Here is a 27391-nt window from a genome sequence, read left to right as displayed (position 1 = left end):
CTGTTGTGTTATTTTGACCAATATAAAACATGCAGAATTTTCAATTTTTGTGTGCAGAGTACCCCAAGAAGTAATTGGGCCTCTCCTTGTAATAATTTGACATTGATGATCTGATCAAAGTCATCCATAGTAGAAGTAAAGTTATGTGGCAGGGGTTCTCTGGGCATGCCAGATCATATAAGTATTTACATGCACATATTAGGTTCCTGCCCTGAAACACCCAGATCATGACCACTCCCTGCCCCCCCCTCTAAAAAAAAACCTTTGAGATTCGCATACTCTGGGAGATATGCACATATCCTTGAGGTTTTTAAGATCTGCTTGGTGTGCGCAAGCCTGACATTCACGCATCCCCTAGTTTCAGGCTTAAAATCCACCTTTTAGATTTGCTCGCCTAGTTTTTGCTGTCATTTGTTTGCTGGATTTGCAATGTATTGTCTGCTAGAAAATGCTATGTCTGTTTATTTGCCTTTCTGCAGTATAAACCGTATGTCTAATAATCTAAACACTTATCCTCGTGTCTCATGCTCTCTGGCCATATTCAGATCCAGTCTAAAAAAAACCTCACCTTTTAGAGACTGCATTTAAATCTTAACCACTAGGCTAAAGGTTCTTATTTTCCTTGATTAGACAAAGCTCCATGGAGAAGGGACTGTCATGTATCTGTATCATGCTGCATACATCTAGGAGCACTTTAGAAATAAATACTAACCGGATTAAACCTAGCATTCTATAAAACACTGAAATGGAAAGTGTTGCTGTGATACAGGTATATTGGAGAAATTACTTACCTGATAATTTCGCTTTCCTTAGTGTAGACAGATGGACTCAGGACCATTGGGTATAGTGTGCTCCTAATAGCAGTTGGAGACGGTCATATTTCAATCTGACGTCAGCCCTAGTACATATACCCCTGCAGGACACCATGCTCCTCAGTATTCTCTTCGAAAAGCAATTGTGGATAGATGTGTGTGACTGAATAACTTGATTAACTTTAATAACTTGGTTAACGTGATTAACCTGAACTGGTTTATGATTATAGCTGGAGACCGCCAGTGCACTCAACCGAGAAACGCCGACACCCGGTAGGTCTGGGTGTCTTAGTGGGAAGTTGCTCTCGGGGATTGTCACCTGAGGTTTCCGTGTTTGTCGGCAGCCATGTGCGGGATGTTGAACCCATCTGTCTACACTAAGGAAAACGAAATAATCAGGTAAATAATTTCTCCATTTCCTAGCGTGTAGCAGATGGACTCAGGACCAATGGGATGTACAAAAGCTACTCCTGAACCGGGTGGGAGGCTGCCCGTGGCCGACTTAGTACTGCCCTTGCGAATGCTGTGTCCTCCCGAGCCTGAACATCCAAACAGTAGAACCTAGAGAAGGTGTGAATGGAGGACCAACTCATCGCCCGACAGATCTCGGCAGGTGACAGCATCTTTGTTTCCGCCCGGGACATTGCCTGGGCTCTAGTGGAATGGGCCTGGACTTGTAGAGGTGGAGGCTTGCCTGTCTATGTAGGCCACCTTGATAACTTCTTTGATCCAGCAGGCAATTGTTGCCCGTGAGGCCGCTTCCCCTTGTTTCTTCCCACTGTGAAGGACGAACAGGTGCTCCCGTCTTTTGTACGGATTCCGACCTTTCCAGGTATCAGACTAGGAGTCTGCCAACATTAAGATGGCGAAGGCGGCGAGATTCTTCCGAGTCCTTATGCTCGTCTGGCGATGGCAGCGAGATGGTTTGATTTAGATGGAGAGTGAGAAACCACTTTTGGGAGGAAAGAGGGGACAGTGTGTAACTGTATGGATCCTGGTATGAACCTGAGGAACAGTTCGACAAGACAGTGCTTGAAGCTCTGAGATGTGAAGGGTCGAGCAGACTGCCACTAGAAATGCAGTCTTCAATGTTAGTAGTCGGAGGGACAGACCGCAGGTGGGTTTGAAGGAGGCTCCTGCGAGGAAGTCTAGGACTAGATTGAGATTCCATAAAGGTACCGGCCACTTTAGGGGTGGTTAGATCTGTTTGTCCCCTTTCATGAAGCGAGAGTCGTCTGGGTGAGAGGCTAGGCTGCCGCCCTCCACCTTGGCTCTGTAGCAGGCCAAAGTGGCCACCCGAACTTTGATGGAGTTGAGAGACAACCCCTTCTGCAGGAATTCTAGAATCGTGGAAATTTTGACTGTTCGCGGGAGGATGTTGCGGTCTTCACACCAGGCTTCGAATATTCTCCATATTCGTATGTAGGTTAGAAATGTGGAAAACTTGCGTGCTTGGAGCAGAGTGTCACAGAGTGTCAATCACCGCCCCCAAGTATCCGCTCTTCTTCAGGCGTGTCCTCTCAATGGCCAGACCATAAAAGAGAATAGAGTTGGGTCATTCGTGGAGGATCGGGCCTTGTTAGAGCAGAGCCCTGTGTGGAGGTAGAGGGAGAGGGCTCCGTGTCAGTAGTCTTCACGTGTCTGCGTACCACAGCCTTCTTGGCCAGTCCGGGGCCACTAGAAGTACTGGTCCCCTGTGGTGTTCAATCTTGCGGATGATCCTGCCCAGTAGCGGCCACAGAGGAAAGGTGTATAGCAGGATTTCCTGTGGGCAGGCCTGGACGAGGGCATCGATCCCTTGGGATTGTGGTTCCCGTCTGTGACTGAAGAAGTTGGAAACTTGGGCGTTTGACCGGGTTGCCAGGAGGTCCATGGCTGGTGTTCCCCAGCGGTTTACTATCAACTGGAAGGCTGTGGTCGACAGCCTCCATTCCCCTATGTCTAGACTTTCTCTGCTGAGGTAATCCGCAGTGACGTCTTTTTCCGCGATGTGGGCGGCTGAGATCTCTTGTAGGTTTGATTCCGCCCAAGCCATTAGGGGGTCTATTTCCAGGGACACCTGTTGGCTTGTGGTTCCTCCCTGGCAGTTGATGTAGGCAACTGTTGTGACGTTGTCCGACATGACTCGGACCGATTTGCCCCGGAGTCTGTGACTGAACTGTAGGCAGGCTAGCCTGACTGCCTGTGCTTCCAGTCGGTTGATGTTCTATCCCGACTTTGTCCCATTACCCCTGGGCGGTTAGTTCCTGGCAGTGGGCTCCCCACCCTCGCATCCATGGTGAGCAGGATACAGGTTGGCGGGGATAGCCTTACTCCCTTGCTCAGATGGTCTTCTTATAGCCACCACTGTAGCTGGGTTCGAACTTCCTCTGTGAGCTGGAGGCGAATGGAGTAGTTCTGGGACATCTGATTCCATCGTGACAGTAGGGAACGCTGTTGGGGGGGGGGGGGGGGGCGTCGCATGTGAGCTCTTGCCCATGGGACCTCTTCCCGTGTGGATGTTATGAGACAGAGGATTTGGAAGTAGTCCCACACCTTGGGGCAAAGACTGCTTAACAGGTTTTGCAATTGGTTCATCAGTGTTCTCCTTGGAGTCAGAATGACCTTGTCTGGTGTCGACCCGGACTCCCAGGTAATTCCAGAGATTGGGAGGTCTGCAGACAGCTCTTGTTTGTGTTGACCACCCACCCAAGGTTCTCCTGTAGAGTTTTGACTCTTGTGGTCGCCTGATGACTTTCCCCTGGGGATTTTGCCCTGATCAGCCAATCGTCCAGATATGGGTGTACGAGGATTCCTTCTTTCCTCAGTGTCACCACTACAACCATGATTTTGGTGAACGTTCGGAGAGCTGTGGCTAGCCCAAAGGGTAGTGCCTGGAACTGGTAGTGGTGGTCCAGGATCGTGATGCGTAAAAAACGCTGATGCTCGTGATGGACCGGGATGTGCAGGTAGGCTTCTGACAGATCCAGGGATGTGAGAAATTCTCCTGGCTGTATCACCCTTATGATTGAGCATAGGGCTTCCATGTGGAAGCGAGGTACCCTCAGGTGGCGGTTGTCGGACTTGAGGTACTGGATGGGCCGGAACGTAGCCTCTTTCTTGGGAACGATAAAATAGATGGAATTTATTTTGTTGATGCGTGGGCACCGGCGTTATGGCCTTTAAGTCGAGCAATTTGGTCAGTGTGGTTTCCACTGCCGTCCTCTTGGAAGAGTCATGGCAGGGAGATTTCACAATTTGTTGTGAAAGTCCATATAATATCCCTCTCGAATGATAGGTAGGACCCACTTGTCCGAAGTTCTCTCGATCCATCTTTGGTAGAACAGGCCAAGTCTACCCCCTGTGGCTTCTTCCTGTGGATGGGTCGCTGATCTTCATTGTGGGGTGCAGCTGGGGCCTGGACCCACGCCGGCTCCCCTTTTGCTGTGTTTGTTCCGAAAGAACTGGCCCCTGCCTGTGGGGCGAGATGCTTGATATGTATTTTTGTACAGTTTGAAGCGCTGTAATCCCCTGCCCTTAGAAATTCGGGGGGGGGGGGGGGGGGGCGCTGGCTTCTCTTGCTCTTGTCCTCTGGTAGCCGCCCCATTTGTTGGCTAACTTCTCCAGTTCACTTCTGAACAGGCGGGTTCCCTTAAAAGGCACTCTCATGAGTCTCGTCTTGGACGTCGCGCCAGCTGACCAGCTTCGGAGCCAGAGTTGCCTTCTGGCTGCCACAACAGACGAAACGCCTCTGGCTGCGGTGCCAGGTCGGATGTCGCATCCGTGAGGAATGATACTGCTGGTTCTAGGTCTTCAATGGGTGTGGTGGCGTTTCTGGGCTTTGATAAACAGGTGCGTGTCACCACAGCACAGCAGGTCGTGATCTGTACTGACATAGTTGATATGTCGAATGACTGAGGATGAATTCCAGATGTCTGTACTGGGCATCCTTGAGTGCTGCTCCTCCCTCGACTGGGATGGTAGTGCGCTTTGAGACCACGCAAACCATGGCATCCACTTTGGGGAATGCCAGGAGCTCTTTGGCAGTGGGGTCCAGGGGGTATAGGGCTGCCAGGGTCCATGCCCCCTTGAACGTGACCTCCGGAGCCTCCCATTCCAGGTCAATCAGTTGTTGAATGGTTTGCAGCAAAGGGAAATGGCAGGAGGCCTGACGAAGTCCCTTGAGGAAGGGGTTCATCTTCGGTTCCACTGTGGCACTCGTGGCCTGGGATAGAGAGCTCTTTCAAGCTGTGAGCCATGAGGTCTGATAGTTCACCTTTGGCGAAGAACCGCCTCATGGTTCACAAGAACCTAAGAAATTGCCATGCTGGGTCAGACCAAGGGTCCATCAAGCCCAGCATCCTGTTTCCAACAGAGGCCAAACCAGGCCACAAGAACCTGGCAATTACCCAACCACTAAGAAGATCCCATGCTACAGATGCAATTAATAACAGTAGCTATTCCCTAAGTAAACTTGATTAATAGCCATTAATGGATGTCTCCTCCAAGAACTTATCCAAACCTTTTTTGAACCCAGCTACACTAACTGCACTAACCACCTCCTCTGGCAACAAGTTCCAGAGCTTTATTGTGCGTTGAGTGAAAAATAATTTTCTCCGATTAGTCTTAAATGTGCTACTTGCTAACTTCATGGAGTGCCCCCTAGTCCTTCTATTATTCAAAAGTGTAAATAACCAAGTCACATCTACTCATTCAAGATCTCTCATGATCTTAAAGACCTCTATCATATCCCCCCTCAGCTGTCTTCTCCAAGCTGAACAGCCCTAACCTCTTCAGCCTTTCCTCATAGGGGAACTGTTCCATCCCCTTTATCATTTTGGTAGCCCTTCTCTGTACCTTCTCCAACCTAACATTGTTTGGTTTTTTGACTGCTGCAGCACACTGAGCCAACAATTTTAAAGTATTATCCACTATGATGCCTAGATCTTTTTCCTGGGTGGTAGCTCCTAATATGGAACCTAACAGTGTAACTACAGCAAGGGTTATTTTTCCGTTCCTGGGGGAATTTCCCCTTCCTCCCTTCACCGCCGTGCTCGAAGTTGCACCTGCTGCCTCTCAGCCGCACCTGTTGCCAGGGGGGGGGGGGGCTAAGTCCACGCCAGGAACCAGCTGCTGGACTGAGGCCTACCTCTGAGGGATCGCGGAAATCACCTCAGGAATTCTCAACTGGGGGAGGGACCTGTAGGTATCACCGCAGGAGAGAGGGTCTCATCTGTAGAGGTAAGATTTCTTCTTTGTTTTGGATTTCTTTGGTTAGAATACTCTAACACTGTGCAAGCGTGTATAGAGTCCCGGAACTGCTATGGAGACAGAAATACTGAAGAGCAGAGCTTCCTGCAGGGGTATGTGTACTAGGGGTGACGTCAGATTGAAATCTGGCTCCATCTCCAACTGCTATCAGGAGCACACTATACCCATTGGTCCTGAGTCCATCTGCTACACACTAGTAAACAGTATTGCATTTAAGTTTACAAACTATATAAATTAAAGCAGAAAGGCTGTAAACCGAACCTATAAATACAGCACATTTTTTACTGTATAAGGTGAACCCTGCTTTCTTTTGCTGCCTTCTAACTTGCTAAACTGGTACTCTGAACTGCAAACAAGGAGTAGTTGGCATTACAGCAATGTCCCCTCAGCAATGTGACTTCAAAAGCCATTGTCCACAATGCAAGGACAAGAGCTCATCCCAAAATGCAGAAACACACAACAGAAAATTGAAGTTCCATGTAAAAATTTCATATTGATCCATTTTCGATACAAGTTATATAAATTGGAAAAAATTGAAGCATTTTCCTTTTAATTCCAAGTTATGAAAAATTCATAAAGACTATTTTGCTTTGACAAAAATAAAATGCATTAAAACCTCTGTTCTAAGAATGTAAGCATTAAAAGAGCACCTAGTCCCAACTTCTAGCTCACCTGAAAGAAAGTTCCGGAATCTTCCAAACTGTGCCTCATACTGCAGTGGCTCTGCCTGGCAAGGAGCGGAGGACACACTGTTGGCGCACCCAGACTCAGTTTGAACTGCAGAGTCAGCAACAAAAAAAAATAAAAATGTATCATTTGGGTTATTTCAAGTAACAAAGAATCAGATTGTACATTTGCTCAGCCAACATTAAATTTATTCAGTTTAGATCAAAAGTAAACTAGAATCAAAGATGTTAAGATGTACAACAGTACAAAATTTTAGAAGGGAAATCAGTGTACACCAGCTTGCTTTTTAAAAAGCTTCCACCATAATAAAAATTAATGTACAGACAAGATCACTAGCTTAATGATACATTTTTATATGTGGGCATCTTTCTTGGATACCCTGAAGTCATTCCTTACATAACATAGGCAGATAAAGACCAAATGGTCCAACCAGTCTGCCCAGCAAGCTGTGTATGATTGTAACTGCCACTCTGTGCATGTTACCCCCCATGACTTCTGTTAGGGGCAGCAACCACCATGCCTTTTATTAAGGCATGGTGGTTGCTCTGTGCAGGATGACCCCAAGCACCCTTTACGTCATTTCTAGCCTCTAGGGATCTGAACCAAACTCTTGAGGGCAATAGGTAAACAGTTGCTTCAGAAAATAAGCAAATCCCACTACCTTATAATCCAGACAACATACATTATCCTCTTATGTTTTAGGTTATATGTTCCTTGAACTAGAAGAAAGCTGACAAGAAACTATTATCTATATTATTTTATTGTAACCTGCCTAGGTTTTGTAGATATAGTGCGGGATTTAAAATATTTCTATTAAAGCCATTTAAATTATAACAATGCTTTTCCCCCCCAAAACACCAACAATCCTCATTCTCACAACCTAATACAGTTTCTTCCAATGAAATTGAAAAATAAATTACCCCAATATTATAAAAACTGGGGAAATTTTTTTTAAGGAGGAGAACTCCCTCCTGCAATTAACTCTTCAAAAGGAAGCAATATTAGATATCAAACCTTGCCATTCCTCAAACAAGACTCAATTCCAAAAAAGTTTCCAATTACTAAAAATCACTTTTTGGCATCCAGTTTCAATCCCTCCTGAGCACAGCTTCTATCTCTCTCTGCAGTTTATAATTTATCTGCCTTCTAATTCCACTTCCTGTTTATCTGCACCCAGTCAACTGAATCAGAAGTCCTCTTGTCTACCTGCCTCCTGCAGCCAATAGCAAAAGCTGATCGAGTCATCTGACCCATCTTCTGCAGTCCTGCTGTTAGGTGTGTGCAGGAGGGAGAAGAGGTTTGCTTTCTTTTCCAGCATCTCCCTACTTTCTGATGCTGCCTACAGCCAATCACTGTAAACCTCATTTCAAAAAGTAGTGCGCATACAGGGGTTGATGGGAATAGGAGGGAAAAGGTTGAGAAATAGGAGCTGAATGGAATGGTTAGAATGTGATCAGTGCCTCATGCCTCCGGGTATGGGGAAGAGGGAGAGAAGAGACTGTGGTAGCCTGTGTTCTAAGGAGGAGGGGGGAATATAAGCATTGGGATGCTTGTGAGAAAAATGGGGGGAAAAAGGCAGGGAGAAGATAAGGATTAAGAAATGTGGAGGGAGAAGACTATGCAAAGATGGAACAGGATGAGGTGGAGGAAATGGGAAAAAGCAAAAAGGATGGTCCTGGAGAAGAGAGGACAATATTAGGCATGTTACCTGTAGTCTTTCCATATTAATTGTATGCCAGGTGGATTGACAATTAGATTTTTGTGGAAAAATACAAACCCAGAAGGGGTACTTTACTGCCATGAGCAGTAAAGTACCCCTGGGGGCTGTCTAGTCTATCTGCTCTACTTGTCAAGTATCCATGATGCAATCTTCTCTGGAAAAGGCATATCCTGCTGGAAATAAGCTGTAAATGAAAGCACAAAGGAGCATAATACAGTGCCTTGTAAGTCTTCACATCCTTGTATATTTTTCACATTGTTTAAAAAAAAATCAAAATACATTTAAATAAGTTTTTCACCGAGCTATACAACATACATTATACTTTCATCATGAAAGAATATAGAAATATTCCAAAAGTAATTAAGGATAAAAAGCAGCAAGACATCTTGACTGCATAAGTCTTCACATCTCTTGACTCAGTACTTCGTGGAAGTCACCTTTGTACAGTGGGATAGCACAGTTTGTGTCCATTTTTCTCAGCAGAAAAGCACAAGCTCTTTCAAGCTGGCTGGGAATTGTCGACTGCAGTCTTCAAATCTTACCACAGCCTTACTGTTTGATTCAGGACAGGGCCACTTGAGGACATTAAAATTTCTTCTTGCTGAGCTATTCCATTGTTTTTATTTTGTGCTTAGAATCATTGTCCTTCTGAAAGATGAATCTTCAACCCCAGCCCCAGGTGTATGGCAATCTGAGCAGGTTTTCCTACAGAATTTGTCTGTACTTTGCACCATCCATCTTTCCCTTGATCTTCCCAAGTCTCCCTATCCTCACTGCTGCACAGCATCCCCACAACATGCTGCTGCCACCATCATGCTTTATGGGAGGGATGGTGTTAGAATGATGTGCTGTGTTTATTTTATGCCACATATCAATTAGCATAGAGACCAAAAAATTCCATTTTGGTTAGTGACCCCCTAAGTGTTACTTTGTAAAGGTTATGCGGCACATCATATGGCGTAAGCAATGGTTTCCTTTCTGCCATACTCCCACACAGACCATGTTTGTGCAGTAATTTTGAAACTGTTAAACATTTTATGTCAGCCAGAGAATTAGAGGTGAGATCCCAGTTGGTCTAGTAGTTTCACGTGGACCATGCCAGGAAGGGCATTTCCCTGACTATGCTAGATTGATTGGTACACTCCATCGATGCGAGCCTCCAGGGCTCGCTATCGGGAGTTGGTGGTGCAAGGATGCTGGAATACAGCAGAGCGGAAGTAGAACATCAGACTGGAGGCACAAGTACTCTTACGCCTCAGTGACCACCAGAAGCAGTTTCCTAACCCACAGCTAACTTTGGAAGGACAGCCTAATTGGGGTAGTGCCTTGGTGATGCCAAACCTTTTCCACTTTACAAAAAAAAAAAAAAAAAAAAACTAAACCCCTAATAATGCCCAAAGGAATGTTGAAATTTTCTTATAGCCTCCCCCCAACCTGTACCCTTGAATTCTGCTATCCTGAGTTCTTTGGCAGTTATTTGCTCGCCATTTTTTCACTTTTGCTTTAAATTCACTTTATACAACAGAAAAGGCTTTATTTTTCATCCAGGAATATTTGAATCAGCTCAACTACTGTAACTAGATACATGTTGGCTCTATTTAACATATTATGGGCCTTAAGAATTTTTTGAACTGAAGCAAATTTTGGTTTGCTATGACAAAGGGTGTTAAGACTTATGCAAGCAAGACACTTTCTTACTTTTGAAATATGTCTAATTGTTTTTTCATAATGAAAGTACAGTGTATTGTGCAGATGAGTGAAAATAACCTTCTACTTTTATACATGTTGATTTATACTTTAAGACAGCAGTATGTGAAAAATGTACAAGGCACTGTATGACAAATTAGTCAAGACAGAAAAATGGAAACCAGTGGACACCAAAATGGCAGAAAACTATGTGGCCATAACTACATTAGCAGTTCCTGAGGTGACTGTGCAAGAGATAGTTGCTGCAGTGAATCAAAAACTGGGGGCAAAATTTGAAAGGGTGTATGAAAAATTGGAAGATACTGGATGATAGCAATGCTCAGTTAAAAGGTGACAAGTGTGGAACTGAATATCCTGTACAGAGAATAGACTGGAAGTGGCTATATTGAAAGAAATCAATAAATGACAAGACTGAAGATTTATAAAATAGATCAAAACAAAGTAAACAGATTTGTGAGGCTGCTGGATAGTATTGTGGAAGGTGAACTGCAAGAATTTCTAGAAACATGGCTCCCAGAAACTGCAGCAAACAGCTAGACCATTGAAATAGGCCCCAGGGCAGAGCATGCTAGGTGACCCAATGTGGTCATTGTATGGATTCTGAACTTTGCACATAAGACTGTACTTATGCAGGTGACAGAAGAGCAAGCACTTGACTTACATAAGCAAAAAAGACTCATCTTTGACTATTCTACTAAAGTGGCTGCACAACAGAATTTTCAACAGTGTGCTCCAGACCTTTAGACATTAAAGTCCACTGTACTTTACAATATCTAGTAAGGCTGACTCATGACAGGGAATCATGTAGGTTTTAGTCACTGACCATCCTTATCTTACTCTACCTATCTGCAGCATTTGATACTGTTATCATACCATTCTACTGCATAGACTTACTGCAATAGGTCTTTCAGATATTGTTCTTAACTGGTATTCCCTTATTTCTGTCCAATGATCTTTTCAAGAGAAAATAGGCAATCAATTAACCAACAAATATAAATACAGTCGTTCAACAAGGCTCTGCCTTAACAGCCACATTATTCAATATATACCTGCTTCTACCTTTATATTGCTATCCGGTTTGGGATTATCATTTTTGCTTTTGTGAAGACAATGTTCAATTTTTCATTCCGGTTAATATTTACATTGAACACATTTAACGATTTAAATATGTACATGTCAGCTATTCATCAACTGTGATCCCATATCAGACTAGTTTTAAACATTCACAAGACAATCTAGCTACTCCCATGAAGCAGATATTTTTTATTACAGGTTCACATAAAATTTCATTAAAACAGAACAAGTATGTGATTTAGGAATAACAATTGACAATAACCTAAGAACATAAGAAATCACCATACAGGGTCAGAACAAGGGTCCATCAAGCCTAGCGTCGTGTTTCAAACAGTGGCCAACCCAGGCTACAAGTACCCAAACATGTTAAAATCTTTAAGTCAGGTTATAACAAATTTGACGACTAAAACCATTGCTAAACTATAATGATTTTTATACATTGCTGCAAACACTAATTTTTTCAAATTTGGATTACTGCAACTCCTTATTTGGTCTTCCAGCCTACACATTGAGATTGCTTCAAATGCTTCAACACACCATTGCAAAAGTCCTTACTAGCTGTAAAAAAAAAAAAAAAAAAAAAAAAAAAAAAAGTTTGACATCACATCCGCACTGATATCATACCTGTTACCAGTAAAATTTAGAAAATGAACCCTCAGATCCCATGAGGACTAGGAACACTCACTTTCGCCTTTGTTTGCGGGACTGGCACTAGGGTGATTGCCTCAATCTTCCGGGTCTGCAAATGGACTTTGACCATTCCCAGGTTGTAGCCAAGATATTGTCTTCTTGCCCTCCCAACAAGCATTTCTTTTGATTAGCTGCAAGACCTGCTTTCCTCAGACTGGTTAGCATGGCCTGGATTTGGCTTAGATGCGTCTTCCAATCTTGGCTGTACACCACAATGTCATCCAAGTAGGCAGCTGCATAGCCTTGATGTTGGTAAAGCATGCAGTCAACCAAGCTTTAAATGTTGCAGGGGCGCCATGGAGACCAAACTGGAAGATGGTAAATTGGAAAAGTCCCCCTGGCATCAAGAACGTAGCTTTCACCACTGCCCAATATCCTTTTGTACAGTCCAGGGTAGAGATGAACTGGGCTGATCCCAGATGTTCAATCAGCTCATCCACTTGAAGCATCGGGTATGTGTCAAGTTTTGAGACCTCAATTACCTTTTTAAGGTCAATACAGAACCTTATGCTGCAATCTGGCTTTGGCACCAACACTATGGGTGAGGACCAATCACTGTTAGACCCCTAATAATTCAGAGCCAGAGTATCTCCTTTACTTCAGTCTCAATGATGCCTCAATGGCCTCAGGAATCTGTTGCTGTACCACCACTCCAGAAGGTGTGTGATGTCATGCTGCACCAGGTGTGTACAACCTGGCATGTTCAAGAAGATAATCTTATTCTGTTCTACCAGCTGCTTTAAGTCAGCTGTATGTGCAGTGAATAGCTGCTCTCTGGTCCAACCTCTGGACGAAACTCTCCTTCTTGCAACACTCTACTTTCCTGTGCCCCCCACTTTTTCAGAAGGTTTATGTGGTAGAGTTGTGTTTTCTTTCATTTATCTGGCTGGGCTATTTTGTAGTCCATGGGCCCTGTTATCTCCAGAACTTCATAGGGTCCTTGCCAACAGGTTAAAATCTTGCTTTCCAAAGTTAGGAGGACAAGGACACTGTCCCCAGGCTGGAATACTCTTTGGACTGTGAAACTATTGTAAGCTTGAACTTAGGTACCCCGAGCATTTGCTAGGAATAGGTGGGCCACCTCCCCAGTCTTTTTTAGGCGATCCTGCATTCAGAGAAAACAGTGTTCTGCCTGGGATTCACTTCTTCCCAAGTCTCACGAGCTATGTCCAAGATTCCTCTCTGTCTCCTTCCATATACTTACTTAAATAGGGAAACCCCATAGAGCTCTGTGGTACTGTACTTCACGGATTACAAAAAGCAAGTAAGGTAGCAATACATCCCAGTTCTTTCAGACTTCATCCATAAATTTCATCAACATCTGAGTGTCTGATTGAAGTGCTCAACAAGGTCATTGGATTGTGGGGGCAACACAGATATGCAGAGATTTCACCTTCAGCAAGGTGCAGAGTTATTTCGTTACCTTAGATATGAACAGGGCTCCCTGATCCATCGGGATTTCTTTGGGCAGCCAGTCTTGAAAAGTCTCAATTAAGGTGATCACCATTGTCAGGGTCTTTATATTCCATAGTGATACTGCCTTCGGATATCTTGTGGCATTGTCCAGAATGACAAAGATTTACTTATTTCCTTAAGTAGATCTGCCTAGTTGACCCACAAGATCCATGCCCACCTTTTCAAAAGGGATCTCTATTATGGACATAGGTATGAGAGGTGCTGCCTGTGAGTTGGCAGGTGGGGCAGGACTGGCAATACATGTGTATGTAGACCTGGGCCAATAGAATTGTGCCAATATTTTCTCCTGGGTTTTTTCCTCCCCAGGTGACCCCCCCCCCCCTTAGGTGGCTATGGGCTACTTTCATGACTTTCTGGCAATACGGTTTGGGAACTAGAAGTTGCTCAATTCCCCCTCCACACGTCCCTTGGTAACTTGGTAAAGTAGGTCCCCTTTCATAACAAAATAAGGAGCAGGGTCTTTAAGCTGTGGTCCAGGAACTAGCTTTCCATTCATCCTGTTTATGCTCCTGGGCCCACTTAAAGGACTCATCCTCCCTCTGGGCCTGCCTGAAGCTCCCCAGGTCATCCCCCTTTTCCTACTCAAAGGGGATAGGATTCAGGCTTGCTGTTCTTCCCCTGACTCAGATCCTGTCTCCTTGGCTGCCTCTAAATTAGCAGCAAAACTATTTGCCCTGTCTGTGTTGCCTCTAGGTCTTATGAGTTTTAGAGTCTTTGAGTTTAGAAAACCAATTCTTCATTGCTGTAGCTGGAAGAAGCTGTTGTGACCTGGTTCCAGAGACTCAAAGATTGGATACTTCCGTTCTATCTCCACAAGTTAGGGTAGCCAAGAAAGAATTTCCACCTCAATTTCATCTTAGTTGACCAGGGTCTTCAGGTGGATCCGGCTTGTTTGATTTTACCGTTGGCCCCCATGGATGCATGCCAGGGACACTACTCTGTCAGTCAATCTGGATTTGCTTCACTAACCCCTTCATATGAGCATTTTCACACTCAGAGTCCACCAATGCCTGGGTTGGAACATATTGCAACTCAACTGCAGTTATAAAAATAGAGACTCCGTGGCTGGGGATATCCATGAAATTAAAAGTGTGAAAGACATGGCATTAACATCCATTGGTTCATTTTCGCTGTGTGGACAATTTCTAGCAAAAGGGCCCTTATCTTCACGATTGAAACATGGAGGCCCGGCTAAGAGTTATGGTCACTGCAAGAAGTGCGGCTGATCTGCACTCCTGGTTCTTAAGACTCAGACTACCTTTATCTGGGTCGAGGGACTTCTCAGCGAGCCGTGGTGACTCAAGCATGGTCTGGGCCTGGTAATAGGCCTCCACTACTTCTGTCATCTTTTCAAGTGTAAGGCTTGGGTGTCTGCAAACACAGTGTCGCATGGGCTGTTTTAGGCTGTTGAGGAACTGTTCCAGTAGAACCGCTTTTGCTACCTCCACCCCTAGTCTTCCCTTCCAAGTGCAGCCACTTTTAGGTGACATTTAATTCTGTGGAACAAGTTCCTTGGGTTTTCATCAGCCTGCAGTATTCCACACAGAAATTGCCGTCAGTAAGTTTCTGGGGTGAGTCCTGCTCACTTTAGAATGGTGGCCTTGTCTTCTTGGTATGTGGCCCTCACTTCTGTATTGGTGATTTGGAAGGCATCTTGATTAGTCCTGATGAGTAGATTTCTCAGATAGGTAGCCCACTTGTCCTCTGGCCAGCCTGCCAGTTGAGCTGTGCATTCAACATTTTCAGGAAACCATTGGGGTCTTCTCCTGGGATCATCTTAAGTAGTATCTGTGAAAAAGGAAGTGGACTGGTTACGGCAGTTTGCACAGCTTGTGCTATCTGGGTTAGCATTGAATGCTGCTGCATCACTTGCTCTTGCAAAGACTGCTACTGATCAATTTGCATTTGCACGGTGGATCACTTCATCTTCCCTGCTGACTGCGCTGCCTCTAAACTACGTAACTGTCTGCAGAAAAAAGAAAAACCAAAACACCCTGCTGGCCTGTCTGGTCCTTACTCACTGCTTAAATCCTTACTACGCAGGCAGGAGCTATCCTTGGTCTGTTGTGAAATGGCTGAGTGAGTGGAACTGAGAGGCCCCTGGAAAAAAAAAACAAAAAAAACCACACTTCTGCAGTTTTTTCTTCTCTGCCTCTGTGGTTTTGAGCTCTTAGCTGAGCTTCCCACTTAGGCAAGATATCTACCACTCCTACCATCATATGTGGTAACTTGGGCAACAGCAGCTTGGGAACAGCCAAAGAAATAAGGAGGCAGATTCTGGCTGTTCCTTAGATGCACTTTATAGTGAAAAAGTAAACTCAAAACAATGCAGCTTACCTTAAACATGACAGGACCTAGAAGGCCCCAGGAAGCAGACAAGAGTCCCATCATACCCTAAGATCTGAGTTCTTATGCTCTGGTGAAGGGCTCCTCCCTGCACCCAGGATTCCCTGTGGGTCTGGATCTTAAGGAGGATTGGGCAAGACAGTTGCACCTGGTCCCTTAAGTTGGTATGTGGAGTTTCTTGTAGACTCCCTCAAAAACTTCAGTTTCCTTCTAAATTGACTTGCCTTCTACTAGAGCTGTTCTGGATCCACTTCAATATGGCTTTTACTCTATGCATTCCACAGAGTGCTCTTGCCAAAGGCCTTTATGCAATCATCCACCTAATGTTTAGGTATTTGTGACTTGGATTGGCCACTGCTGGAAACAGGATACTGGGCTTTATGGACCCTTGGTCTGACCCAGTATGGCATATCTGACAAATTGACCCAGTATGGCATATGCTGACAAATTGGCCAGCCTGAAACCCATACTCAAAAAACCGAACCTGGACCCGGATGATCCCAATAACTACCGCCCTATATCAAACCTGCCGTTTGTAGCCAAGATTATGGAGAAAATCGTAAATAATCAACTCTCGAATTACCTGGAGGAATATAATATTCTACACCCCTCTCAATATGAATTCCAAAAAGAACACAACACAGAAACTCTCATCTCGCTCCTAGATCAGGTATACATTGGCAAAGGACAGTCCTTCTTCCTAGCACTTAGATATCTCGGCGGCTTTCGACACCATAAATCATACTACCCTTATAAACCGGTTATCAGACATAGGAATTGCAGACCCGCCCTCAGATGGTTAGACTCTTTTCTTAACAGAGCCTACAAGGTTAAAATCAATAACAAAGAATCCCTTCGCACTAACTCCCCATTTGGAGTACCCCAGGGCTCTTCATTATCGCCCACCCTGTTCAATATTTACCTTCTCCCCCTCTGCCATTTTCTCTCAAAATTAAATCTGAAGTTTTACATATATGCAGACGATGTTCAAATCTTAATTCCCATACCTAATTCTCTGGATTCTGCTCTCAAACTGTGGGATTCACATCTGCAAACAATCAACCTCCACCTAGCAAGCCTTAACCTGGTGCTTAACACTACCAAGACAGAACTCCTCCTCATCACCCCAGAAGGCAGTCCATTTCATCAACAGCTGCACACTAACACAAATCTCCCATGCAAGAGACCTTGGAGTCATAATAGACAGCCATCTGAGTCTAAAGAAATTCATAAACCAAACTACGAAGGAATGCTTCTACAAGCTGCAAGTTCTCAAAAAACTCAAGCCGCTCCTTTTCCATAATGATTTCAGATCGGTCCTCCAAGCCATCCTGTTCGCCAAGGTCGATTACTGCAACTCCATCTTGCAAGGTCTTCCTGCTACTACAATAAAACCCCTCCAGCTGCTTCAAAACGTGGCTGCGAGAATCCTGACGAATACCAATCGGAGAGAACACATCTCTCCTATACTAAAAGATCTTCATTGGCTCCCAGTAAACTTTAGGATTCTCCATAAATCTCTTACAATTATTCACAAAAGCATACACCATCAGACCCCTCTTAACCTGCTACACCCTCTCAAACTTCACGCCATGACCAGACCCTTAAGGGAAGCTTACAAAGGATCCTTACACGTCCCTCCAATCAAAGCGGTGCACCAAACATCAGAGACCGGGCATTCTCAACAATAGGTCCCTCCATCTGGAACACCATGCCACCATACCTCAGGCAGGAAACCTGTCTTATAACTTTTAAAAAGAAACTCAAGACATGGCTTTTCTGTCGAGCCTTTCCCTGTTCCTAAGCCAACAGCTTGACTTAGAATTGTTCCTAACTCTACTGTGATTAAACACTAAGTACTCATATACGTTATATTGTGGTGGGCTCCTTTTGCTTCCCTCCCACACCATCCTCTGTAAAAAGTTAAATTATCTCTTCTCTGCTCTCCCCTCTATTTCCTATCCCCAGTTTTTGCGCCCCTGTTATAATGTAACTTTTTGCTTCTTCAATCTATGTCTCTTGTTAATTGGTTACGGTTAACCGCTTTGTTCGATGTAAACCGAGTTGATTTGATTTGTATCAAGAAAGTCGGTATATAAAAGCCTTAAATAAATAAAATAAATCTCTTAATGTTCTTATAACTGTTGCTCTTGACACTGATGATCACTATACAGCCCTTGTCACATTGTACTACACGTTCTATCCTCATTTTCTTCTTACTTCTCCCATCATACTTTTTCTGTATTTTCTGGTGGTTCTTCCTTCACTGCTATTCTATGGTTAGTTAGTGTGCCTCAAGGCTCTGACCTGGGCCCTCTTCTTCCCTCTGCCCTAAATTCTTCCCATGGCTTTCAGTACCACCTTTATGATGACCCCCCCCCCCCCCCGATCAACCTCTCTACAGCAGAAATGTCACCAATATTCCAGTTCTAAATCTAAGCCTGTTTGTCGGGCAATGCTGCCACATTAAGCTTAAAAGGGCCAAGATTGAACTTCTTGTCTCTACCTAAACCTCTTTCCTTTTTTCTGTTTATGCTCTTACCCTTCTGGTTTCAAAAGCCCATAGAATCTGAGAAGGGGGGGGGGTGTTGTCATCTGATTCTCTCTCCTCTACACATATCCACAAGACTGCTAAAGTGTTTCTTTCACCAACACATTGCTAAAATTCAGCCCTTATGTTGTAGGTATGCTACCAAAACGCTTATGCACTCATCACTTCCTGTTAGACTACTGCAACTTATTCTTCACAAGCCTCCCACTTAACTACCTTTCTCCAATGCAATCTAGTCAAAATTTGACTGTACATCTTACCTACCTTTAACATTGAAAAGAGGAATTACATGGTCAAATAGCTAAATTGGCTCCTTGTCTACTACTGCATATGGTTCAAACTTCCTACTTGCCTACAAATGCATTAACTCTGCAGCTCATCACCTTCACTTCTCTCCCCCTAAACCATTCCTCGTGAATGTTCTTCAGACAAGTCAGTATTATCTGTGCCATTTTTCTCCCTTTTCAATTCCTTTGTGCTTTTCACCTTGCTATAGCGAGCCAAGCACAAGTTTTATTTATTTTTTAAATATCCATTTAGACACACAACATAACAGAAAAGCAAATGACTGTGAAATAAGCAATAAACAAAATTGGTGTTTCCAAATGGCAAATATCAATAGAATGTGAAATAAAAATGTAAATTTAGCAAGTCCAATATAGTAGTGAACATTACCATGAATCATATAAATTAATGTCTCCATTCAACCCACCATACAGCATCATAAGCCTCTTGTTTACTTTGAAGAGAAAATGACATCTTTTCCATAATAGCAATATCAGCTACCACAGTTTTCCAGTGGGTAAGTAATGAAGTAGATTTCCAATAATAAACTAAGGTGATGCAGGCCACATGTAATAGATGGGTGATGAGAATCTTGAAGGGTCTATGCAGTACCAATATCACCCCATCTTCTCCAACACTGTAAGCCGATTTATAAAATTCTACTCTCGTAGCACCACTCACTTCCCTTACCAAGAAGGGCTCAGATACCAAGAACTGGCCAGAAGCAGTTCATGCATTCACTCAGCTTAAGGTATTATTTCTTGAAGCCTCTTGGCTCCACCACCTAGACTCTAAAGCCCTTTATCAGAGGTAGATGACTTTACCGCAACTGGGGGCTGTCTTCTCTCAGCACAGCAGTAAGGGAATATATATTCCTTTTTATCTTCTATGCTACAGAATGAAACTATTGGATGACCGAGAACTTCTGGCTATTAAGCTTGCCTTGGAGAAATGGCACCATTTGTTAAGAGGGAGCTGCTTATCCTATCATTATATAAACTGACTATAAAAATCTCAAATACCTGCAGCAGGCACAATGGTTGAGTCTGCAGCAAGCCCACTGGTCACTGTTCTTTAATCCCTTTGATTTTGAACTCTAAGTTATCAACCAGAAGCAAAACAAACAAACAAAAAAAAAGCAAACACACAAACGTGAATGTCTTTTCCCAATATTTTGAAGCAGAGGATATGTAGGAACTCCTCCTTCACATTGACCCTGTAAAAGTGTTGGCAGCTGTAGCTGTTCTTGTACCTTCTGGAAAGCCCATGTACCTAAACGTCCTCAAGAGAGCTCTTTGCTGGTCACATGATTCTCAGCTAGCAGGCCATTCAAGCACCAGGAAAACACTAACTGCTCATTATTATTGGTGGCCTCAAGTAAAACATGATGTCCACCGTTAGGAATCCTGTCTTAATTGTGTTGTTAAACTCTCTCATGCTCGTCTGTGGAGACAGTTACAATTGTTGCCAGTTTCCAAGAAACCATGGACTCACATTGCCATAGACTATTACAGACCTTCAATGCTCTTAACAGTTATACTGTCATTTGGGTCATGGTGGACCAGTTCTCAAAAGTGGCCCACTTCGTGCTTCTCTGGAATTCCTTCTGCCCCAGAGCTGGCTCATTTTTTTTCACCATGTTTTTTTTTTTACTATACAGTTTACCTGAACATGTACTCTCGATCGAGGCATTAGGTTCACTGTCAAGTTTTTTTTATTGAATATATACCAAGAGAAACAAAAACATATGATCAAAAGAAGGCAGCCAACATATTTAGAATACAGGCATATAGTGGTCCACCACATATGCAAAACCAAACTGTCCTTCCAGTGATGCAAAATAAGCAGAAGTGCAACCAAAAGCATCCAGAAGGCATTGTGCGATAACCCCACATCCAAAGCAAGAGATTTTCAAAGAAGTAACTTTGAAAGTTAGTAGAGAAATGTGAACCTACATATTTATTACACAACCAGCACATAGTATCATTGGAGTGCACACATTTAGCAATTTTGACAGGCATCCACGGTACCTGGTGTGCTATGAAATACAGAGTTAAAGAAGCAGAAAGCAATATGCAGATTTGATTCCAGCATTGGGCCTGCAATCAGAAATCCAGCACCATATCAGTATCCTTAGTTCCTGCACATCTAGAACCAAGTATTAGTTTAAGAAATTTATAAAAATCTAATGAAGAAACTTAGCAGAAGCAAAAAATCACATTACACACCGACTGATATGAAGGAATGTTTGGTAGAGCTATAAAATTTATATTATGTGCTAAAATGCTATGCCAAAGCTGGAGCTATGAAAAATATTGATGAGCAGGCAAGCCAAACTTGACATAAGGCTGGGAAAAACTGATCATCAGAAACCATATGCTCTAAAGACCATATACCCTTATCGTACTAATGGCTACATGGAGTGGGATTGTTTATTAATTTGAAATTTAGTATTACACCACAATGGGGTCTGCCTAGAATACAGAGAGGTCAGAACAAGTTTACTAAAAAGAAATTGGAATGCTTCCTTTGTAGCTAACACACACAATTCTCTTTATGGATAGAAGATATTTCAATGGAATTGGTGAAGAAAAATCTTCCTCCATGATGAGCCAGATTGGTTTAGTGTCAGCCTGGTCTGCAAAGAGCCTAGGGAATCCTGGTATAACAAATGCTTTACGGCATAAAGCCAAATCCAAAAAGTTAACTTCATTCAGTTTCCTTAGGACAATACAAGGAAACAAACCTCCACAAGAACTTTATTAGAAAAGATTCCAAATATTTGTACAACCCACCATGAAGGGGCAGAGGAAACATGGAAAATTTAGCTTTGGAGTTATCTTAAATTGCTTCCACACTATCCTAAACATGATGGTTAAAGACCTCACTATGAAGTGGTCTCATCTCTATTATAGGATTTGTTTTTCCCCATCTCTCTGAAGAATACAAGACCACACCATACAATTCAATCGTTACCAATATAAATGTACTCCTACAAATCTTTCCCCATTTTTAACCCTCTCCCCATCCCAAAACCCTTGGAATGTCCTTACAAAGTCTGCTTCTCCACTGGAGCTTGAATACTGCAAAGATCCCAAAAACAAACAAACATCCTTGGGCCTTGAACATATCTTGTTGACCTCCAGTAAGCTCACTCATCAAGTGGAAAGGCAGCACGTACTCCATCAGGCAGTATCCCATGAAACAGAATCCAAATTTAATTTGAGTTTTATATACCATCATTCGGTGAAGCCATCAAAACAAGTTTGCTTACTGTAGACGGTGTTTCCGTAGGTAGCAGGATGAATTAGCCATGCTGTCTAGAGTGTGGTCGCGCGACCAGCAGGTGGAGCTTCTCCTAGAGTTCAAAGTTTGAACTCTGTGCTTCTGTGCGGTGAGGCTCCCGTGCAATTGTATCTTTTATCTCAGTCTCTTGTTTCAAAGTGAGAAAAAAATATACAAATAAAATAAGATATCTATATTCAGTGCATATGTATAGACTGTCTAGGGAGGAGGGAGTGTCAGCATGGCTAATTCATCCTATCTACGGAAACACCGTTTACGGTAAGCAAACTTGCTTTTTCCTGGTGATAGCAGGCTGAATTAGCCATGCTGTCTGGGAGTCCCAAGCTCCCGGGTGGCATCAGGATGTTTGACCTATGGGTTAGTATGCCCACCCATAGACCAGCTTATACGGTAGACAGACAGTCTCATGTTTTTGTCATGGTTGACAGGATGCAGAGCCCATGGCCGCATCAGAAGCGCTTTGCTGTTGTAAGCAGTAGTGCACTGTGAAAGTATGTAGAGAAGACCAAGTTGTCGCTTTGCAAATATCTATTAGTGAAACGTTTCTGTAATGAGAGACTGATGTTGCAGTTGCTCTGATTTGGTGAGCCTTAGGCTTCGTCTGTAGTGGCAGATTACACTTGTTGTAGCAAAACTAATACATTGGGATAGCCAACTAGCCAAAGTCCGCTTGGTGACTGGTTGATTTGGACAATTTGGGTTAAAGGAGAGAAATAACTGAGATGGCCTTGATTCCGAATGAGTTCTTTGTAATAGACCAATGCTCTTTTACAGTCTAAGGTGTGGAGAAATTTATCTCTGTCGTTCTGATGAGGTTTTGGCTTGATGATCAGTAGAGTAATGGTCTGGTTGATATGAAATGCCGATACCACTTTTGGAAGAAAGGTGGGATGAGGACGAAGTGTGACCTTGTCATGAAAAAATTGTAAATACGGGGAGTAGTGAACTAGTCCTTGCAATTAGCTTACTCTTCTTGCTGATGTTACCGCTACTAAGAAAACTGTTTTCCAAGTGAGGTATTTGATGTGACAGGTGTCCATAGGTTCAAAAGGAGGGAACATTAGTTGTTCCAATATATTGAGATTCCATGGTACCGGTGGTTTCGTAACTGGTGGCCGGAGATGTAAAATACCACGCAAGAATCTGGAGATTAAAGGGTGGTTGGAAATAGGTAGTCCGTTTTGAGTGTTATGAAAAGCTATTGCACTGAGGTATAGGCAAGATCCGCTGTGAAGAGTGTATGCAGGTATTCAAGGAGATGTGTTCTCAGTGGAGAATGGATCTAAGTTCTTTGGTTTGCCCCATTTCCCTGCATAGTTACGCCTAGTGGACAGTTTTCTGGACTCAATGAGAACATCTTCAAGGCGTGAATAGAGCCAGGGTAATTCAATACGTGCCTTTCAATCTCCATGCGGTTAGATGGAGGGATTGATACATTGGATGAAGAAGGGATCCCCCCTCTTGCGTCAGAAGTTGGGGATGGTCTTTTAATAGAATCGGAGGGCGAATGGATAGTGCTTGAGATATGGATACCATGGTTGCCTTGGCCAAGATGGGGGTATGAGAATCATGCCCGCTGCGTCGTTGATGCATTTCTGTATTGTTATGGAAATTAGTGGAATGGGAGGGTAAGCGTAAAGTAGTCCCTTCGTCCATGGAATGAGGAAAGCATCTGGAGCATAATGGAGTTTGCTGTGGTAGAGTGAGCAAAAATTTATTTTATTTGTGGTTTTTTTATATACCGCTCTTGTTTGGAACATCTGATCGGTTTACAGTAGAACATGAAATTCAGCAACAGGCTTTACATATAACTTAGTGTTTAACAGGATAATCAATAAGTGGTTGGTAGGGAGGCAATGATAGGAAGGAAAACGGTCATGTAACTATGTGAACGGCAGGGACAATATTACTGTTACCAAGGGTAAAGGGGACTTAGGGCATGTCGTTGAACTAAGGGGATAAAATCCAGAGTATATACAGATATTTACAGATGTCACATGAAACTAATAGGGTTATTCATTTTTTGTCATATCTGAGCTCAGGGGCACAAAGATAAAGAAGAGGCAGGGAAGAGAGGAAATATAAGCTAAGGAAAAGGAGACAGCAGTTTGAGTTTGTCGATTGCTCTCTGTGGCAAACAGATCTATTGTTGGAAATCCCCACTGATGAAATATGCTGACTACTACATCCCGGTTCAAAGTCCATTCGTATGGATGGAAAATTCTGCTGAGGCGATCTACTGTTACATTGTCGAGACCAGGGAGGTAAGTGGCTTGAATTGATACTTGGTTGGATACTGCCCACGTCAGTATGCGAAGCTTTTCTTGACAGAGGATCCAGGAACCTGACCCTCCTTCTTTGTTTATGTAAAACATGGCTACTTGGTTGTCTGTGTATACCATGATATGCTTTCCTCGAATCTGGTCTGAGAAGGTTTGAAGTGCTTTCCAGATGTCTCGAATCTCGAGGAGGTTGATCTGAAGATTGGACTCCCGTAGAGCCCAACGGCCCTGAGTCTTTAAGGTGTTTAGATGGGCTCCCCAGCCCTTCCGTGAAGCATCTGTAGTGAGAGTGACTTGATAGGGAGATCGCTGAAACGGTGCCCCTGAGTTCAGGTGGTTGACATTCATCCACCATTGAATGTCTGTTTTCATCTGTTTGGTGAGGTGTACTCTGGTTGATAGTGGTTGCCAGAACTGTGACCACTGGTTCTTGAGACCCCATTGTAGGCAACGCATGTGGAGTCTTGTATATGGGACTACATGAATGGCAGCCGCCATATGACCCAGTAGTTGAAGAACCTGTCGTGCCGATGCTTGTGATTGTCTTCTCTGGCTCAACATCTGTTCACCCAAAGTGTGTATCCTGTCCTGTGGAAGATAAACACGATTCATCAGAGGGTGTATGAGGGCTCCAATGGACTGTAGAACCCGAGTAGGTTGAAAGTGGGATTTTTCGTAATTGATTATAAATCCCAGTTTCTGAAGACAATGGATTGTTTGAAATGTATGAGTCGTTAAGATAGTCTGATCTGAGGTTACCAACAGCCAGACAGTCATCGAGATAGGGAAAAATCTGTACCGAGAGCTGTTGGAGATGAGCCACCACCACCACTAAGCATTTTGTAAACACCCGCAGGGCTGAGGAAAGGCCAAAGGGTAGTACCTTGAACTGGTAATGGATGTTCTGAACTTGGAAGCAAAGGTATTGCCAGGAGGAAGGGTGCATGGGAATAAGCATCCTTCAGGTCTATGGAACATAGCCAGTCGTTGGGTTGTAGAAGGGGTAGGATACTCTTGAGAGATGTCATCTTGAACCTCTCTTTTTGAATGTGTTTGTTGAGATTTCTTAAATCTAAGATGGGTCCAAGTCCTCCTGATTTTTTTGGAATGAGAAAATATGGAGACTAAAACCTTTGATTGAGTAGCGAATTGGGAAGAATTCTAATGGATCTGTGCGTTTACAGACTAATTGTTCTTGTAGATCTGCTGTGTAAGTTGATATGGTGTTGAGTGGGTAAATCTGTGGAAGTGTGGGAAGAGTCAGATTTAAATCGGTAACTCACCTTTATGATGTTTAGCACCCAGCAATCTCAAGTAATGCTTTCCCAGTTGGGATATAAAATGTTGAAGACGTCCCCCTATATACGGCTCGATACTGTAAGGCCGCGGTAGAAACAGTGCGGCAGTGTCAGGCGTACCCTTCCTCCCCGCACGCACAGTTCTCTTGACCTAGCGCCTGATACTCTCTTCTAATTGCATGCAAATGCATGCCGCGGCTGTAAAGAGTTAGGGAAGGGTTATGCCCGCGCAACCCATTTTACTGTATAGGCGCTTAATACAGCGCCTATACAGTAACCTGGGTGCGCTGGTACCTGTCATTTCAAATGTCATTTCAAATGACATTTGAAATGACAGGCACCAGGAAGTGTAAAAAACAAAATTAAATACCTGTCGGAGGGCCGCGTGGGTCCAGGCGGCCGGCGGGATCCGGGGGGCGGGTGGTCGCATGTTAAATCTAGGCCGCGGGCGGGTGGGTGCCTGTTCCAGGTGGCGGCGGCGGGAGCCGGGGGGGCGGGTGGTCGCGTGTTAAATCTAGGCCGGGTCGCACAGGCACGCATTCATTCATCCAGGCGGAGGAGCCGGAAAGCAGCCGGCTCCTCCGCCTGGATGAATGAATGCGTGCCTGTGCGACCCCTGCGATTCGGTGCTCAAGGTAGTCACATGCCGTGACGTCACGCCTTGAGCACCGAATCGCAGGGGTCGCACAGGCGCGCATTCATTCATCCAGGCGGAGGAGCCGGCTGCTTTCTTGCTCCTCCGCCTGGATGAATGCGCGTCTGTGCGACCCGGCCTAGATTTAACACGCGGCCCCCCGGCTCCCGCCGCCGGTCGTCTGAAACTAACGCGCGTCCACCCGCCCCCCCCCCCGCGGCCCTCCGACAGGTATGTAAAATTTTTTATTTTTTTTTCTGACAGGTTTTGTGTGTCCCACAGCATTACATTTTCTCGATCATCTCTGTATCGCTTTTTTTTTTATTGTGTTTTATTGTTTTTGAGTATCTTAAGCGGTGTTGATGGATTTGTTACTAGACTCACAGTCCTAACACCTACTAGGGGGAGGCGGTAAACTAACACGTTAAGGCCGCGGCAAAACAGCGGGTTACTAAGGAGATAATATCAGCGCCCGTTACAGTATCGGAGGGGAATAGCTAATTCCTTCATTATACAGCTAATTCGTTCATTTACACATCATATACATGCTGCGTGCGGAAAGGGTTATGTGTCTATTTTACGAAGTGCTAAGGACGCGTGAAACTGGAGACTGTATCGCTGGATCGCCTTAACTCGTCTGTATTGTGCGCTCCCAGCACGTTAGACGGGGAATCTTTAACCGCACATTACTGTATCGACCTGACAGTGGGGTGGAGGTGGCTCTGGGTAACTCAGAAAGACTGAGTTGGTTTTGACATTGTTGCCAGAGTTGGTTTTGGCGGACGTGGTTGGCAGGGTCTGTCACGAGACACCTGTGGTTGTTGAAAACATTGATGTTGGTAATACTGAGATCTGATGTGTTGTAGAGTCAAAAAGGGGTTCTTCCGTAAGGTCTTAGTCGATATGAAGGATAAAAACGTTTAGCAGAAAAATGTGGATCTGAAGAAGTCAGAGATTGCATGGCCGTATTCTGCTCCTTGAGAAGAGTTACTGTTTCTCCAAACTTGGAACCAAAGAAAGAGATTGCCCCCAAACAAGGAATATCCACTAGTTTGTCATGCATATTGTCCCTTATGGAACTAGCTCTTAACCAAGCTAGTCGACGAGCTGCTATAGCTGCCGCTAAGGAACGAACCGATGACTCAAAAGACTCGTAAACCGATCACAGCAAGTGTCTGAGCCCCTCCTCCTTATCTGTGAATGGTTGTGGTAAAGAATTATCCTCTGCCATACATACTGGACGTAATTTCTGTAAGCATTCGAAGAGATACAG

General features: G+C 44.0%; 1 protein-coding gene across 3 annotated transcripts in view; it reads right to left on the bottom strand.

Annotated features, from left to right (window-relative positions):
• The window catches only part of TAF5L (TATA-box binding protein associated factor 5 like), a 196620-nt gene that overhangs the window by 93622 nt on the left and 75607 nt on the right, over positions 1–27391 (bottom strand). For 2 of the 3 annotated variants that reach the window (XM_029594171.1, XM_029594170.1), the window contains one exon: positions 6735–6839. In XM_029594171.1, coding sequence (XP_029450031.1) covers positions 6735–6839 — 105 coding nt within the window. Of the gene's footprint in view, positions 1–6734; positions 6843–27391 lie in introns of those variants that run through there. The other variant, XM_029594172.1, reaches the window with a different exon arrangement.

This window comes from Rhinatrema bivittatum, chromosome 3, assembly GCF_901001135.1.
Source record: "Rhinatrema bivittatum chromosome 3, aRhiBiv1.1, whole genome shotgun sequence".
Classification (NCBI taxonomy): domain Eukaryota; kingdom Metazoa; phylum Chordata; class Amphibia; order Gymnophiona; family Rhinatrematidae; genus Rhinatrema; species Rhinatrema bivittatum.
This window is presented reverse-complemented; position numbering and strand designations above follow the sequence as displayed.